This window comes from Camelina sativa, chromosome 13 (assembly GCF_000633955.1).
Source record: "Camelina sativa cultivar DH55 chromosome 13, Cs, whole genome shotgun sequence".
In the NCBI taxonomy this organism is placed as follows: domain Eukaryota; kingdom Viridiplantae; phylum Streptophyta; class Magnoliopsida; order Brassicales; family Brassicaceae; genus Camelina; species Camelina sativa.
The window spans coordinates 18,410,131-18,425,316 of record NC_025697.1 but is presented as its reverse complement, the minus strand read 5'-3'; the positions used below and the strand labels follow the sequence as shown (position 1 = coordinate 18,425,316).

At 33.7% G+C, this 15,186-nt stretch overlaps 3 protein-coding genes across 4 annotated transcripts; 2 read left to right on the top strand and 1 right to left on the bottom strand.

The window, feature by feature from the left end:
- LOC104737064 (F-box protein At4g00893-like) lies at positions 2,751–4,833 on the top strand. Its single transcript, XM_019234840.1, has 2 exons — positions 2,751–2,804; positions 3,549–4,833. Exons 1-2 carry the CDS (start codon positions 2,776–2,778, stop codon positions 4,639–4,641), a joined length of 1,122 nt encoding a protein of 373 aa, XP_019090385.1. The 5' UTR covers positions 2,751–2,775; the 3' UTR covers positions 4,642–4,833.
- Positions 9,482–11,424, top strand: LOC104737062 (DAR GTPase 2, mitochondrial). 2 transcript variants are annotated; one of them, XM_010457157.2, is made up of 8 exons: positions 9,482–9,658; positions 9,777–9,962; positions 10,053–10,203; positions 10,287–10,357; positions 10,483–10,579; positions 10,695–10,885; positions 10,974–11,121; positions 11,338–11,424. In XM_010457157.2, the coding sequence occupies exons 1-8, from the start codon at positions 9,485–9,487 to the stop codon at positions 11,373–11,375; spliced, it is 1,056 nt and encodes a 351-aa protein (XP_010455459.1). In that variant the 5' UTR covers positions 9,482–9,484; the 3' UTR covers positions 11,376–11,424. The 2 variants fall into 2 exon arrangements, with proteins under 2 accessions (XP_010455459.1, XP_010455458.1); XM_010457156.1 differs by lacking the exon at positions 11,338–11,424 and having other exon boundaries at positions 10,974–11,261.
- Positions 11,388–13,786, bottom strand: LOC104737063 (protein IQ-DOMAIN 14-like). Its single transcript, XM_010457158.2, has 5 exons — positions 13,573–13,786; positions 13,217–13,456; positions 12,579–12,866; positions 12,344–12,469; positions 11,388–11,927 (listed from the first exon to the last, which is right to left on the bottom strand). The coding sequence occupies exons 1-5, from the start codon at positions 13,681–13,683 to the stop codon at positions 11,400–11,402; spliced, it is 1,293 nt and encodes a 430-aa protein (XP_010455460.1). The 5' UTR covers positions 13,684–13,786; the 3' UTR covers positions 11,388–11,399.

Genomic DNA, 15,186 nt, shown 5'->3' with positions numbered 1-15,186 from the left:
AGGATATAGAAAATTTTGTAAGACCTGAATTTGATGTTCTTAATTTAATTTACAGAAGCTTGTGATCTTGACTCCTTTAACTTACTCGATTTTTTTTTCAGAAAAAAATCTGGTAGGATTTTCGAATGAACTGCATTAAAGATGGAGACACTTTTAAGAAACCGAGAGGCAGAGGAGAGAAGCTCAATATCTGCAAAAACAAAGGTTTCAGGTAAAGAAACTAAAACAATGTCTAATTCTATTTCTTTGTGGATTATAAACAAAGTCTACAAATAAAAAGAACATAGTACGCCCTATTAATTTCTACTTTGACTTCTCCTTTCGATTTATGGTTTCGATTAACTTATTCTTAAGACATGCCACAAAATCACAACATAGATGCTCAGTAAAAGATATGCAACAACACAGAATGAGAAATGTTGAGAATGGGAGAAGAGTTGCTCGCTTGAGACTTGATGAGGTGTTGCTCAGTTGAGATATCAACATTTTGTTAATTTTATTTTCTTTCACATATCAAATACATGATAAAAGATTTTCATTTGAGTTATTATTGTTTTTTGTTGGTCTCCTCAGATGTGTTCCATTGTTGCATTTGACGAATAGAGTCGAGCCAAAAATTTGATGACAGCATTGGGATTTACTGATTTACTTCATAAACATTATTACTGATTCAAAAGTGAATCAATAAATCCCATTTCTGTCATCAAATTTTTGGGTCGACTCCATTCGTCAACTGTGGTCGCATCTAAAGAGAACAACAAATATAATAATAACACACATGAGAATCTTTTTCATGTAACTGATCTTTGAAAGAAAGATAAAAATTTAAGCGAGTAACTCTTCTCTCCCTTTCAATGTTTCTCTTTCTTTGATCATACAGATCATGTTGAGCATCTACGTTGTGATCCTCTGTCTTTTCATGAGAATAAATAGATTGAAACTATAAAATCAAATGAGGAGTCACATTAGAAACTAACATAGTGTATTATATTCTCTTTTCTTGTAGACTTGGTTCTTCATCCGAAAAGAAATATAATTAGGTATTGTATCAGTTTCTTACCTGAAATCTCTGTTGTTGCAAATTCTCTTGAGCTTCTCCCCTTTGCCTCTCGGTGTTCTCTACTCTCGGTTTCTGAAAAATCTATTCAGCTTTGGTTCATTCAAAAAACCTAATAGTTGTTTTTTGAACAAAAAAGAATGAGTTAAGTCAAAACGACTCATGATCATAAATGAAGATGAGTAACTTAAATTAAGAACATCTAAGTCATGTTTTATTACTATTCTATACCATTGCATGTTTGTATAATGCCAACTCCTTTTCATAGCCTCTTTGACATCTATCTTCAAATCTTTTCCTTGATTCACTCGCTCTCCAGTCTTCCTGACTTCTGGACTAAGAATGAAAATAGAAAAAAAAACGTTATATCAAACAAATAAATTGTCTAAGGTTTTAGTTTTCTTACCCTCTTCTGCATCTCAACATGTCCATGTCTTTTTGCAACTGAATCCCTTGTACGTCTGAGTCCAAAGTCTTCTTGCACCTGAGAAGTTCTTATATACTCATGTTTCAGAATCCATGGATCTTCTAAGGATCCATGAACACACCAAGGGGATAATAGAAATTTTTATTTTGTTGAAATTTTTTTGAAACCTAATAATGTTTTCATAACCGTTTGTTTTTGTTACATTGTATTCTAAAGGCTAAAGCCAATATATGGCATTACTTTTTTCAAAAGCTAATATTTTAGAACACCACTTTAAATAACTAGCGAGATATCATATATACGCATATAAGTAAAAGAACTTTGCTGGAACCTAAAATAGTTAATTTGTTTGGTAAATAAAAATTTTGAAAAATGTCTTTTTCTTTGCAAGGTTTACATGCACTTATTGATGTTTAAAAGTTAACTATGACGACATTACTTAAGTATTAGACCAAAGCCAACAGCATCAACCCTCCAAGGTTTCTTTAAATATATATATATATATATATTATTTTAATCATATATATATATTTATTATCTTTTATTAATTGTAATCATTGATAACATAACAGCTGCTCAAATTTGTGAGAGAAACGTTTCTTTTTAGAGCAACTTGAGGAATGATTCTTCTCTTCTTTTCTTCTCTCTCATCAATATATTAATTTTTTGTTAATAAGTCATTTGATTAACAATTGATTACTGGAGATGCCTTTGTCACAAAAGAATAACTCAAATATATATTTCTTAAAATGATATATAAATAATCTTTTTGTATCAGCTGGCTAAACAGAATTCTTGTATATGTAAATATGTTTTAAACTAGTTTTCCTATTTTGTTAAGAAAAATGTTAACTTTTTGACACATTTCAACATTTGATTGATAAACTAACACATGTCTCAATGAATTTAAAATTTTTGCACTTTCTCTTGTTGTATTATAGCTAAATTTTTTCATCTCAAAAATAACATGTAAATCATATCAAATCTCTATATTATCAAATATTTTTCTGTTTTTGTTAGTTTATTTTCTTTTTAAGGGAAACAAAATCTAAGAAAAATGATAGTATGATACACATCTATATTAATATTTTTAAATATATATATATTATCTAATTTCCTAATCTTATTAAATAAAACAAAATAATTTTGAAACCTGTCAAAATCTAATCAATAGACATGAGTCACATGACACATGGCTAACTTTGAAACCTTTTATAAATAGGTATCAATTGTGACAATACGTTTACTTCTGTCTTTATTATTTTTCTCTGCTGTGACTCAAAAATTTAAAATGACTGATCAGAGAGGAAAGTTTATCTTGTAAGTTCTATCTCTCTCTCACACCCACTCAATACTCTCTCGGATTGAAAATGATAATATTATATCAAAGGTTTTCTCAAAGTTTATGATTAGATTATAGTCGTTTAATCACAACACGTACATGATTTGAAGGATCTATGGGGGATCAGATTACTTAGGGATTCTAAGATGCTAAAGTTTAGGGTTTTGTTTTTTTCGTTGTATTAATCGTAATCGTCTCTTTGGTTTTCTTAATCTTAATCACAAGATCTAGGGATTCTTTGATTCTATATGTATCCCTTCCGTTAATTTCGGTTGAATCTGAATTGGTTTTCAAAATTTAGTTTCACAATTTTGTAAAATTCAGCAAATTTAGGGGTTTTATACCGACCTGTGTACGATGTTTCAGGTATATATTTTTTTTTCCTTGGGTTCTCTAAAATATCATATTAAATGTGGAATCTAGCATGAGTTACTGATCTGATGCCTTAAATATTAATAACTTCGACTATGAAACAATTAGGGTTTATAAGACGAATATATGCATCATGTTTTATGGGCTTTCTTCAAGCATCTTGCAACGACATAGGGGACTCCCAAAAATTACGAGACAGTTTTTTTTTCTTTCATGGTTTTGTGGTATTTCATATCTTACGGCTCCAAAAGCAAACCCATCTATAAGTGTTTTAGGCTTTCTTGAAGCATCTAGCAATCCAAAGGCAAACCCAATTATAAGTTAACTTGTTGATCGAAATCTATATGTAGGTCAAACGAAGATTTCAGTAACAATGGGCAAGAGAAGAAGGTTGTCCCTTTTGCAGACCTTCCATCAAGCCTTTTGGAGACAATAATGTGTTGTCTTGTCTTAATTGATAACATTCGTGCCTCAGCTGTCTGCAAGGCATGGCGCAAAGCCGCTGAAGCTGTTCGGGTTGTGGGAAAGCATCCATGGGTTATCACCTTGCGGAAACGTGACGACTTGATTGTTCTCTATGATCCAATGGAACGAAAGAGGTACACACTTAATTTTCCTGAGTTAGCTGGAACCGATGTTTGTTACTCGAAAGATGGATGGTTGCTTATGCGCAGATCCAGTTTAGTGGACATGTTCTTCTTCAAACCTTATACTCGAGAGCTTATAAACTTGCCCAAGTGTGAGTTGTCTTTTCAGGCCATTGCTTTCTCCTCCACCCCCACATCGGGTACTTGTGTGGTAATAGTGTTAAGACCGTTGACGAGATACAACGTTCGTATAAGCATTTGCTATCCTGGAGCAACAGAGTGGGCTACTGAAGATTTTTCTTGCTCTCTTGGATTTGACCCCTACATGCATAGCAACCTTGTCTATGCAAATGGTTATTTCTATTGCTTCAGCTCGGGAGGTGTTTTAATTGACTTTGAACTAGCTTCCCGCACAGTCAGTCAACAAGGATGGAGTGAACATAGATGCCCTTATATTCATAGCGATGAATGGTCAAATATGCCGAAGAGAATTTACTTGACTGAGCAGAAGGGAGAGCTCTTTCTCATGTATACATGTAGTAGGGAGAAGCCGATGGTGTACAAACTTGTCTCCTCGAATTGGGAGGAGATGAGTACTCTTGATGGTGTGACCATCTTTGCAAGTATGTATTCTTCAGAGACGAGAGTGGATGTTCGAGGGATGAGGAACAATGTCTACTTCCCAAAGATTGGCTTAAAAAGCAAGACTTGTGTATCATACTCATTCGATGAAGGCAGGTACCATAAGCAGTACCCAAAAGTAAAATATTTGTGGCAGATGCGGAAAGAACTATGCCCTCTTAGGAGCCTTTGGATAGAGCCACCGCCTAAGAACGTCGAAGATTCGATGAAATGATAAAGCAAATGGATGATGTTAAAGGTAATTAAGTTGAGCTTTAAGTTTTCTTTTTCTATTTGATATATGTATTGACCATTGCATGTATGAAAACATACATTTCAGTTTTATGTTCTAAGTTACAAATTTGTATGCGAAATTTGTACTGTAGTTTTATTTTTAAGATTTTGGACACCTTGGAATTTTTCTCGTAACCCGTTTACATTCCATTGCTCTTTTTTTTTTACATTGTTTTTATGTTGTCATTAATATATGACTTTAGATACCAATATTGGAGAACAACGGTTTATGTCCCATTCCCAATAAATCCGTTTAAAACAAATGATATGCATCTAAGTATAAGGAACGCCGCGCGCGTTGAGCCTTCAATAGTTAAAGCCTAAAATGTAAGGCTCATGAAATTATTCAAGCCTAAAATGTATGTGGTCTTATAGTTAGTAAGTTTTTTAATTGGGTTTGCTATATATATTTTTTTTAATAATTATTTGGTAATTAAAATGACAAGCGCTAAGCAGCATGTCATGTTCAGATTAATTGAACCAAACTTAAGAAACAATGCTAGACAATTGTACTTATAATTGTTGCCAACGTTTTTATCTCTACTATGATGGATAGTTAAGATTAAATTAGAAGGCAAAAAATCTTTACGAAGAATGAAGTCTTCTTCCCTCTTTATAGATGGTTTACTCCCTCACAGATCATTATAAAAACAACAACAATAGATAAAGAAAAGAGTTTATAGGAAATGGAAGTTTATCGGAAATGGGAGGGAAACCTTATCTTCTACCTAAAGATCATCTAAAAATTTATATTCAAGTCTTCAAACCATTAAAACCATTAAAGAAGAAATTTTCAAAAAAACATTATATGAAACATCATTTCTACAATGAATGGAGGTATTACTTTAACTCTTTTTATGATTCTATTATGTGATTAATATAAATGTTTAAGATCTTAAAGTTCATTGTTAAAGCATGTTTAACATAAAATAGTTAACTACAAAAACACTACTTAGTTATGACTTATGAATATTAGACATCACCGTCTCCTGCCTCTAAACATTGGCGAAAATGTACATTTGACTACAATCGAACAATTATAAGAGAAAAATAAAATTAGAGAATGGTCTTGTTCTTCTCTAGGTCGCGAGCGACCACAACGGAAGAAGAAAAATTGCTCTCAACTTCTTTCCTCTCTTTTAGTCGTAGTTTTAACTGGATATTTTAACAAGGCTTTTTCCCCATATTTTCAGTCGTATTTGTTGCTGGATATTTTGGCGTTTGATTTAAGTGGCACGATGACGGTCAACTTTTTTTCTCCCACATGTAAACTGTCTCTCAAATGTAAATTGATTGCCAACACTAAAATTTATAAAATAAAACTTAAATATATAATTATAAAATTATTCTCATGAAATTAATAAAAATTTATTCACTTATGTATTAAAAATACTATATGTGTTGAGATTTATATAATAAAACTATACTAATATTTTCAACCAAATACGTCACCTTTAGCAAATATATGAAAGAATTTATCCTCATCTTCATATTCACAATGGATTCCAAGAAGATAATCGTTATTCTTTTGAATCATGGTTCTTGAAAAGTGACCTCGTTATGGTTCTTTAGCTTGTTGAATTTAAAGAGCTTCTGAATATATCAAAAACATCACAATTATGGTGAACATTGAGCAGAAATAAGAATTAAGATTTATTGTGGATGATTTCATAGTGACAGTTGGGTTAGTGATAGCTTTTTTGTAATACGTTACTTTTTGAAGTGATATCAACATTTATAGAATATATACATATTTATGTTCTCGTGGAAACTCATGAATTTTGTTATTAATTGTCATTTGCTGAAATATTAACTTATGCATATGCTAATAGAGCACATTTAATTTAAAGTTTACAGTCCCAATTAACCATGCCCCAAAAAGAATAATACTCCCTCGGTTTCAAAATATAAGATATTTTGAAAGCACGCAGATTAAGAAATAATCACTTTAAAAAAGTTTAACCAATCATACACAAGACTGCATAAAATAAATAATAAAAAAATAGAAAAGTAATCTAAAAGTTATTTTAAAAGTTGAAAACATTAATATTATGAAACAAAGAAAAACTTCTAAAACATCCTATATTATGAAACGGAGGGAGTATAAAGCTTTATATGATTGAACTTCTAGAGCATGTGTATGTAGAAACTAGTTTCGGAAAAAAGTGTTTATTATTGTGTCATTTTCGTAATCAATGATACACGAATTTATATAACATCTAACTTTTAGGGTTTGCAACAATATTAGGGTTTTATAATAGCCGACATAAATAAAGTCCCACATGGACTACTGGCCAATACATCAATACTCCCTCCCTCCGCACGACAAATGTGGTACGCAAAACACAAACTTTGCAATGATAAAGCGGAACACGTATGTCGTGGACACTTGTCAAAGAAGGACAAATCATGTCAACAAACTCCTCCGAACATAAACTTTCATCTTGAAAGTAGAGGTGGAACTTCAGCTCGTCTTTTGCTCTTTGTTAAAAGGGAATAACAATATCACATAGTAGCAAATCCTGCTACTCCACAAATAATTGTCTTTATCTCGGACGGTCCACAAATCAGACTAAAAAAATTAACCTAAAAACATGAGTGTTCCAAACAACTTCTACGTAATGGTGAAACTATAACCAAATAAAAACTCAGAAAAAAAAGAAAATCGTAACTCAGACCCATATAAACCATAAACCCTAGAAACATCATCATTAGGTTAAATAATAAAAAAAATCCCCAATGAATTATTGTAAAATGAAAACCCAAAACCTATTCAATAAAACAAAAAAACATACGACAATATTCGTAAGGAACAACCTCAAAATCCCATTAAATAAACTATCGAAAAGTAAATATATAAATTAAGAATACTAACAAAATTAAACCTATTAGCTTGTTCACTAAAAACTAAACGTGGACATAAATCCACACATCAGTTCATCTTCATCATCTCCGTCTTCATCGTCTCCTTTGTCTTCTCCACCAAAGGTCACAGTCTCCATGATTTTTTTTCTTGTTCACAAAGACTTTAATGGAGAAGGATTAATTTAGAATTGTCTGCTTTGATACTATGTAAAATCTAGATAACGGTTTTGGGGAAAAGTGTTTATTATTGTGTCGTTCTCTTAATAAATGATAGAAGAGTTTTTTTTTTTTTTTGTTAAAGGGTATTCAATATATAAAATATAATGTCCAATGGGCTATTTCCAGAGTAGGCCATACAAAAATCCCAAGGGGTCCAACTCATTTACATCTAACCGAATTAAACCGATGGAAAAACAAAACCGGCCGGATTCACGTACCAGACTAAACCGGGGACCGTGAAGCCCTAATCTACAAACGAAAAAACTCGTCTGCAGCCGCCGTCCACATATGCGGATGCTCAACCGGAACAGGACCTCCGGTGAGCCTGAACGACGGTAACCGAACAGAGATGGTGATCCAAGATCCGTTGACATCCCGCCACCGTAGAACCGTTTTGAGAAGGAGAAAGAGATCTGATCTGTCCTTTGTCATGGAGGTTTTCATGCTCACTTGTGAGCGAGAGAGAGGCAGCAGGGAGTAGATAAGAAGACCTTCGACGGTGGCTTAGCTTCGCCGGATCGGAAACTACCTCCCCTATCATAACCGATCCCGTGAAACCTCCAGAATCTCCTGTCTCCCGATCTATCTACCTTCTTCTCTCGTTCCTTGATTTCGTCCAACAGCTTCACCGGGAAGATGCAATGAGTCGCGAATGAAGAACCATGGGCCGAGGGGTCCTCACCGTCACCGGAATTGACAGAGGACCCGACGTTGGTGCACGTGATTGTGATCAGAAGAAGAAGAATTTGGGAGAGGAAAAATCGCCGCGCGTGAGATCCACTCGCCCGATTTTCTCCCTCGATGCTTAATTTAAATGATACAAGAGTTTATATAACACCAGCTCTTAAAGTTTACAACAATAGTTCATAATAACCGACATAAACAAAGTCCAGTATGGATTGTCGGCCTATACACCAATAGGCTACTCTCTTCTAGCCTTCCTCTAAGAGAGTCAACGACATTTCTTTGTTCTTGGAAACAAAGAAATAGGGATTCCATAGCATTCAGAGTTCTTTTAGCCAACAAATCTATCTTAAGTTTTCTAGAGACATAATTCCAGTCTATGATTATTAGTCTCATCCCAATTTGTACATATTATACATATACACTATTCAAGAGAGACCACAATTATATCATCATAACCTCTTTCACACTTGTAGAAAAACACTTCATCCACTAACATAACTTAAAATACTCTTCGAACAGCCTAACTAAGCAGTATAAGCTCCAAAGATGGGACTTCAACACCGAGAGAGATTATTCCAAAACATAAAATAACTAAAAACGTAGATTATATCCCAAACACAATGAGCAAATAATACACGCAAAGAACGCAAAGCATGCAAAGCACTCAAAGCACGCCCAATGCATCTCCATCGATTCGGTATTTCGGTTTCACTACTCTGATATTGAGTTTTTAATGGTTGGAATGCATGGTAGTGAACAATAAAAGGGATCTGTATCTGATATCATACAAAGAACGTTGCATCTTATCAGATAACAATCTATTTGCTTGCCCAACCAACTTGAAAGCATCTTCTACACCAGCAAGTTTGAATCAATCTAGTTCCTTAAATAAAATTGGGTTAAATATGGGCTTTGGGTTTGAAGATTTAAGGCCCATTTAAGCTCAAATTTGGTACATATTTATGGGCTTTTAAGGTTTCGAAACGCGCGTTTGCTTTAATGTTAAAAAAAAAATGGCAACGGCTAGAAGAAGCTGGAACATTGCGAGGGAAATCGGAGACGCCGTGATCAGTGCGTCGAGAAACCCAAACCGGAGATGGTACGGACCACACATGGCCGCAGCGGTTCGGGCAATCTCCGAACGTGTTCCGCTAGTAGATTTCGTACTTGAGATCAGAGATGCTCGTGTTTGTTTTCTTCTTTCTCACACCACTTTTTGCCTTCCAGGTGTTCGATTAATTGCCTCAGAGAACTAAGTCTTTTTCTTTTGTTGCTTCTCTTTTGTGTGTGTGTGTGTGTTTGTAGATTCCATTGTCTTCCGAGTATGAATTGTTGAGAAAGTTTTCGCCTTTACCGGCAAAACGGATCATTGTGTTGAACAAAATGGAACTCGCGGATCCTTTGGAGTTGAAGACGTGTATGGATTACTTTAAGGAGAGAAACTATCTTTCGTTTGCAGTAAATTCACATAACAGTGAACGTGTCAAGCAAGTAACCGCTAATTCTCGAGATTTCATCTTTTCAGTTCTTTCTTTTTAAAAGGCTAAAGAAACTTAAAGAAGACTCTTTCTTTTTTTTCAGTTTCTCAACTTCTTGCAGAGTCAAGTTAGGGAATCACACAAGGCTGGTCATTCTGGTCATACCACAACTATGATGCTTCTTGGGATTCCTAACGTAGGAAAGTCCGCTCTCTCCAACTCTCTTCATCAAATTGGGAGAATTAGTGCTACTGGTAAAATTCCTATCTTCTCAAAAGATCGTTGCTCTGTTGTCCTAATCTCAATTCCACATGATTGAATTTAAACATATTTATAGAGAAAGGTAGGCTAAAGCATACAACAGTTAGCTCGCAGCCTGGAGATACTAAAGACATAATGAGTTTGAAGGTTTGGTCTCTTACTTGAAATTATGTCACTTCAGTTTCTCGCTATGCTTATTTACCTTCCTGTGTATCTGAGGTTTGTGTGGTCCTACAAGTTTTAGTATGGTTTGAGGATTTATTTGTTTTCAGATCGGTAGCCATCCCAACGTCTATGTACTAGACACGCCTGGAATTTTCCCTCCTAATCTGCTTGGTGCTGAGATCTGCTCAAAATTGGCATTAACAGGTTTGATCATCTCTAAACAACACAGATTGATTAGACTTAGCCCTTGAGGATTGTTTCTATATTCTTATTCCCGATTAATGTAGTGAGCTTATAGGGTTATTGTTGCCTAATGTAGGAGCTATCCCGGATGATATAGTTGGAGTGATCGAACTAGCACGGTTCTTTCTGACTATACTAAACTCGAGCCATGAATACAAGAAATGGGAAAAACTGCGCAAAACTCAGGATTTAACAAGAAGTTTATCCAATGAAAGCTCCAAGTCTGATGGCAAACGCAAGACTCGGTACGCAACAGATCATACACAGGTACCAGAACAAGATATTAGCATTATCTTCTAATCAGTAATCTATCATCATTTGCTGTATCAATTTTCCTTTTTTTCTCCATTTTCAGGATTTTATAGTTTACGATGTTCGAAGAGTTCTGTACGAGACAATTTCAGCATTTGACGGAAACTTAGAAGACGAAATCAGCATGGGGAATCTTATAGAGACGCAATTCGCTGCATTAAGACCGGTTCTCAGGGTTTCAGAAGAAGCAAGTGAGTTTGCTGATCTCAGAGTTGCTTCTAAGATATTGAATCTATATAGAACTGGTAGACTTGGACGTTACACTTTAGAACATGTCTCCACTGTAGCCAAATTTTAACAAAAGCCTTTATAAAATTTATGTGATTGTCTACGGCTTAGAGAATCGATGTTAAGTTGTTTAACTGAGAATTGTAACTTTGTTCTCTAACTAAAGCTTTTGGCACAAGGAAACAATAAAACCCTAAACAAGTCGCATGATCGTTAAGATTACAAAAACAATAGAAGTCTCTCACTTTAACCACCGGAGATCAGTTGTCGAACAAGGCGAGATTTTTCCGGCGTACCCATCACCGTAACAACAAGAATAGTCAGATTCATGATCTCCCCAAAGACAACCGTTATAAGCACTCTTAAAGCTCGGACTCCTCAAACTCTCTTCCTCCGCATAACAGAGCCGCTTCTTAGCAGTAATTGGTCTCCGCCGTGGCGTGCTCTGAGTCCTTGCCTTCGCCTTTGCCGACTCGGTAGCCGACATGTAGTTTGGCTGCACCGAGGAAGGTGAACACGGTATCCTAGGACTAGCTGATCTCACCATGACGGATCTTGAAGCTCTGCACGACGGTGGAGTCGCTGGATACGATCTTTGATGATGATGAATGTTTAATTCAAGAGTCTTGATTTGATCTCTAACGTTTGTAGAGTTGGTGATTGTGTCGTCCCATTGCTTTGTAGCCATCCAACGATCAAGCCATTGTGTTCTCTCTAGAAGCTCTCTATCGTCACCGGCTGATTGATTCTGGTACGACCGACTCCGAATCTTTCACATAAACCGGGTAAATTAGTATCATTTTACACGATATTTTAAATATAATATATAAATGAAAAGTTCTGAATTTTTTTATCAATTTTTTATTTTCAATTATTAACAAAATAGTGTAAAATCTAGTCCCTAAATTTTAAATCTTTATTCATACAAACAAAATTGTCTAGTTGACCAATTTTATTTTGTTTTTAATATATGTCCTTAATTTTGAAATAATTTCAAAACAAATAAAAACAGTGTTTTCCCTAAAGAATTCGAATTATGGGATTTTCTAGGTAATTAATTTAACATTTCAATCAGATTTTTTTTCAAATGTTATTAAAACCAAATTTTCCATTTTTGGTCAATTTAAAAATATTTGAACGAAGTCAGAAGGTTTGCAATTTTCATGTTGATGCCATAAAAAATACCTGATTAGAGAGAGCAAGTGCTTGTGCTTTCTCACGTTTAATAGCAATCTCTAACTTCTTCTGCAAAATAGATTCTGTTTCTTCAGAGTCAAATTCATTGTTGGTGCATCTACTCATATCCCTCGACTGCAAAAAAAACAAATAAACAAAACAAAAACAGACAATTTAATGGTCAGCACATCACAAAAGAAACAAAAATTTAAGATATGTGTTTTTTACATTTTCACTCACTAACCAGAGATCTACGGCTACGGATGTCTTGAAGATATGTTTTGGTGTCCCAAAAACCGTTAGATTCAGCGAACATCGAGTTACGTCTTGCTTCAATGTTATAATTACGGGATGGTGATGATGATAAGACTCTTGACCGTTGTTGTTGATGATGATTAAGTACTTGATCTTGAACTCGAACCAAAGCCTTGATGCATCTTAGAGTAAGTTTGGCTTGGTTTCTTACATTGTTACCTCTCACTAATGCTTGTAGCTTCACTATCCCTCTCAATGCCCGTAATGCTCTCCTCGACTTTTTCAATATAAATGCAAATATAAGACACATAAATTCCCAATTTTTCATTTAAAAAAAAATAGGAACTCATTTAGACATATAACATAAAATCTTTACCAATGTAAATTTAATAAAATTTATGACCAAAACAACCACTATCCCATAATAATTAATAATTTAGACATTTTTTTAATAATTTTTGACAAATTGTTTGACAATTTTAGAACTCTTTTTAGAGAGAAATTTAAAATACGTTAAAAACATCTAACCCAAACTTTTAACCAAAAATCCTAAAAACAATATTTAAGAATTTCAAAAATATGCAAATGTAAATGAACAAAACTTTCCTAAAAATTATATATACTTACGAGGTAGCCTCGGAAAGCTGTCTGAATAACTATGGCAGCACAATGACGTCTAATAAAACCCGGAGGTGCCTTTAGTTTAACGATCTCGGCGACAGCTTCATCCACGGCGGAGACATTAACCGCAGGTTTCTCTTCCTCCACTGTCTCCACCGTAAGAACCGTACGGATAGTGTCTTCTACTACAGAATTTGAAGTTTCGAGTTTGGTCTTTCTAAATATCCATCCTTTCTTTTCATTTTTCTGCATATTAGCACAATAAAATAAAATAGAAAACGAAACTATTGCGTTAAAAACCTCGGATTAGTAGACAAGTTTCCAAGTGGTAGTTAAAAACAGCAGAGAGTTGAAATTAAGACCTTGTAATCAGTATCTTTCTTGTGAGTCTTCTTGTGATCTGAGTCTTTTGATGGTGACCAGAGAATCTTTTTCACGGCCGTGAACCATGACGTTCCGTTCTTCTTAGCCATCTTAAGTTAACGTTTTCTAAAACTGACGAACCAGAGAGAAAGAAAAAAACTTATGTAACTACTCAGCTAAGTGAAGTTGAAGCTCATGTGCTCATGTAAGTAAAGTAACTACGAGACTGAGGAAGTTAACATGAATGTGTGTGTGTATATATATAGTATACACGACGAAAATAATAAATAATGAGTTTATTCATATATATATATATATATATTTATTTGGTTAATATTAATTTACCTATTAATAAAGATATAGTAACAATAATTAATACATTGAATGATAATAATATAAAGTCTAAAGATTTGTGTAATAAATAAAAAAACCTCGTGTCCCAAATGTTTATATCTAGGCAAAAAACAAAAATCAATTTCTTGATAAGTTTTATTGTTCTTTTTTCAAATAGCTGTAATGTAATGTAATAATGAATTCTTAATAACATTTAAAAAGTTAATACCATCTTAAACGTTTAGTTTAAGTTTAATCAAAAGGGATTATCTCTTTCAACTCCCTTGCTTGATTTGTGTGTACATATCTCCACTTGATTTGTATCTCTTACATACAAAACAGTTTCGCGTACGTCCAAAATAAAGCAACAGTTACACATTCTCCACTGAACAAAAAGTAGAAATAAAAACAGCTGTTGATGAACTAATGATGATTATGATAAAAACAAAATTAATTAAATTAAGTAATAGACTAAAATGTTGTGATGATATTATTATATAACAAAACAAGGGAGGCATCAGAAATGGTTGCAGCTTTTGGGTAACGTTACGTTGATATATTAATTGGCAAGTGCACTTGCACAGATGTTACATGGGATTATTAAATAAAACCATTAATGTAGTAATATAGTAAATGAAAGATTTTGACGGTCCAAGATGACATTGTAAACAATTTCAAGAAGAGAGCCACAGACTTTAATGCCTCGTTGTACCAAGAATCCAAAGTTCCCACGATTTAATATTTTAAACTTCTTGTGTGTAGTTGTAATTTGCTCTCTTCATTGGCGTCACTTGTCTAAAAGAATCCAGTGACTACGTTTCTTCTTTGTAAATTGAGAAGTTGAAAGATATTATACAACTTGGGTGGCTAGAGAATGTAGTCTACAAGAACTGTTGTTTTCTTGGATAAGAAATCTTATTATAGTGACTATAATAAGATTTATTGATATGTTATTTAACCAAACTAATAAATTTTATGGAAGTAAAAACATAAACTATGTTATTATTATTAACTTCCATTAGGAAAAACTTACAGATACATTCATTCGTATAATGACCAAAAAAAATATATGTTTGATAAATTATGTTAAATAGAAATATAAAAAATATATGTCCGGATATACATAAATTTAAGAGATTTTTGAGAGCGATTATAAATCGTAATTTTGGTAGATATCTATTAAACTCAAATTGTTTAGAATCAGGTTATAACCATTAATTACCAAAATTGTGTGGGTTTTCTAGAGGAAAAAACAAGCCAAAAGTTGCAACAAAGAATTA

Bases quoted from the DNA above. Each gene is read 5' to 3' on its own strand.
- LOC104737064 (XM_019234840.1), top strand. From the start codon at position 2,776: ATGACTGATCAGAGAGGAAAGTTTATCTT. The intron at 2,805-3,548 runs GTAAGTTCTATC...ATCTATATGTAG, and splicing joins CAGAGAGGAAAGTTTATCTT to GTCAAACGAAGATTTCAGTA.
- LOC104737063 (XM_010457158.2), bottom strand. From the start codon at position 13,683: ATGGCTAAGAAGAACGGAACGTCATGGTTCACGGCCGTGAAAAAGATT. The intron at 13,457-13,572 runs GTCTTAATTTCA...GCTAATATGCAG, and splicing joins AGAAAGATACTGATTACAAG to AAAAATGAAAAGAAAGGATG. The intron at 12,470-12,578 runs GTTAGTGAGTGA...TTTTTTTTGCAG, and splicing joins TCCGTAGCCGTAGATCTCTG to TCGAGGGATATGAGTAGATG.
- LOC104737062 (XM_010457156.1), top strand. From the start codon at position 9,485: ATGGCAACGGCTAGAAGAAGCTGGAACATTGCGAGGGAAATCGGAGAC. The intron at 9,659-9,776 runs GTTTGTTTTCTT...GTGTGTTTGTAG, and splicing joins TTGAGATCAGAGATGCTCGT to ATTCCATTGTCTTCCGAGTA. The intron at 10,580-10,694 runs GTTTGATCATCT...TGCCTAATGTAG, and splicing joins CTCAAAATTGGCATTAACAG to GAGCTATCCCGGATGATATA.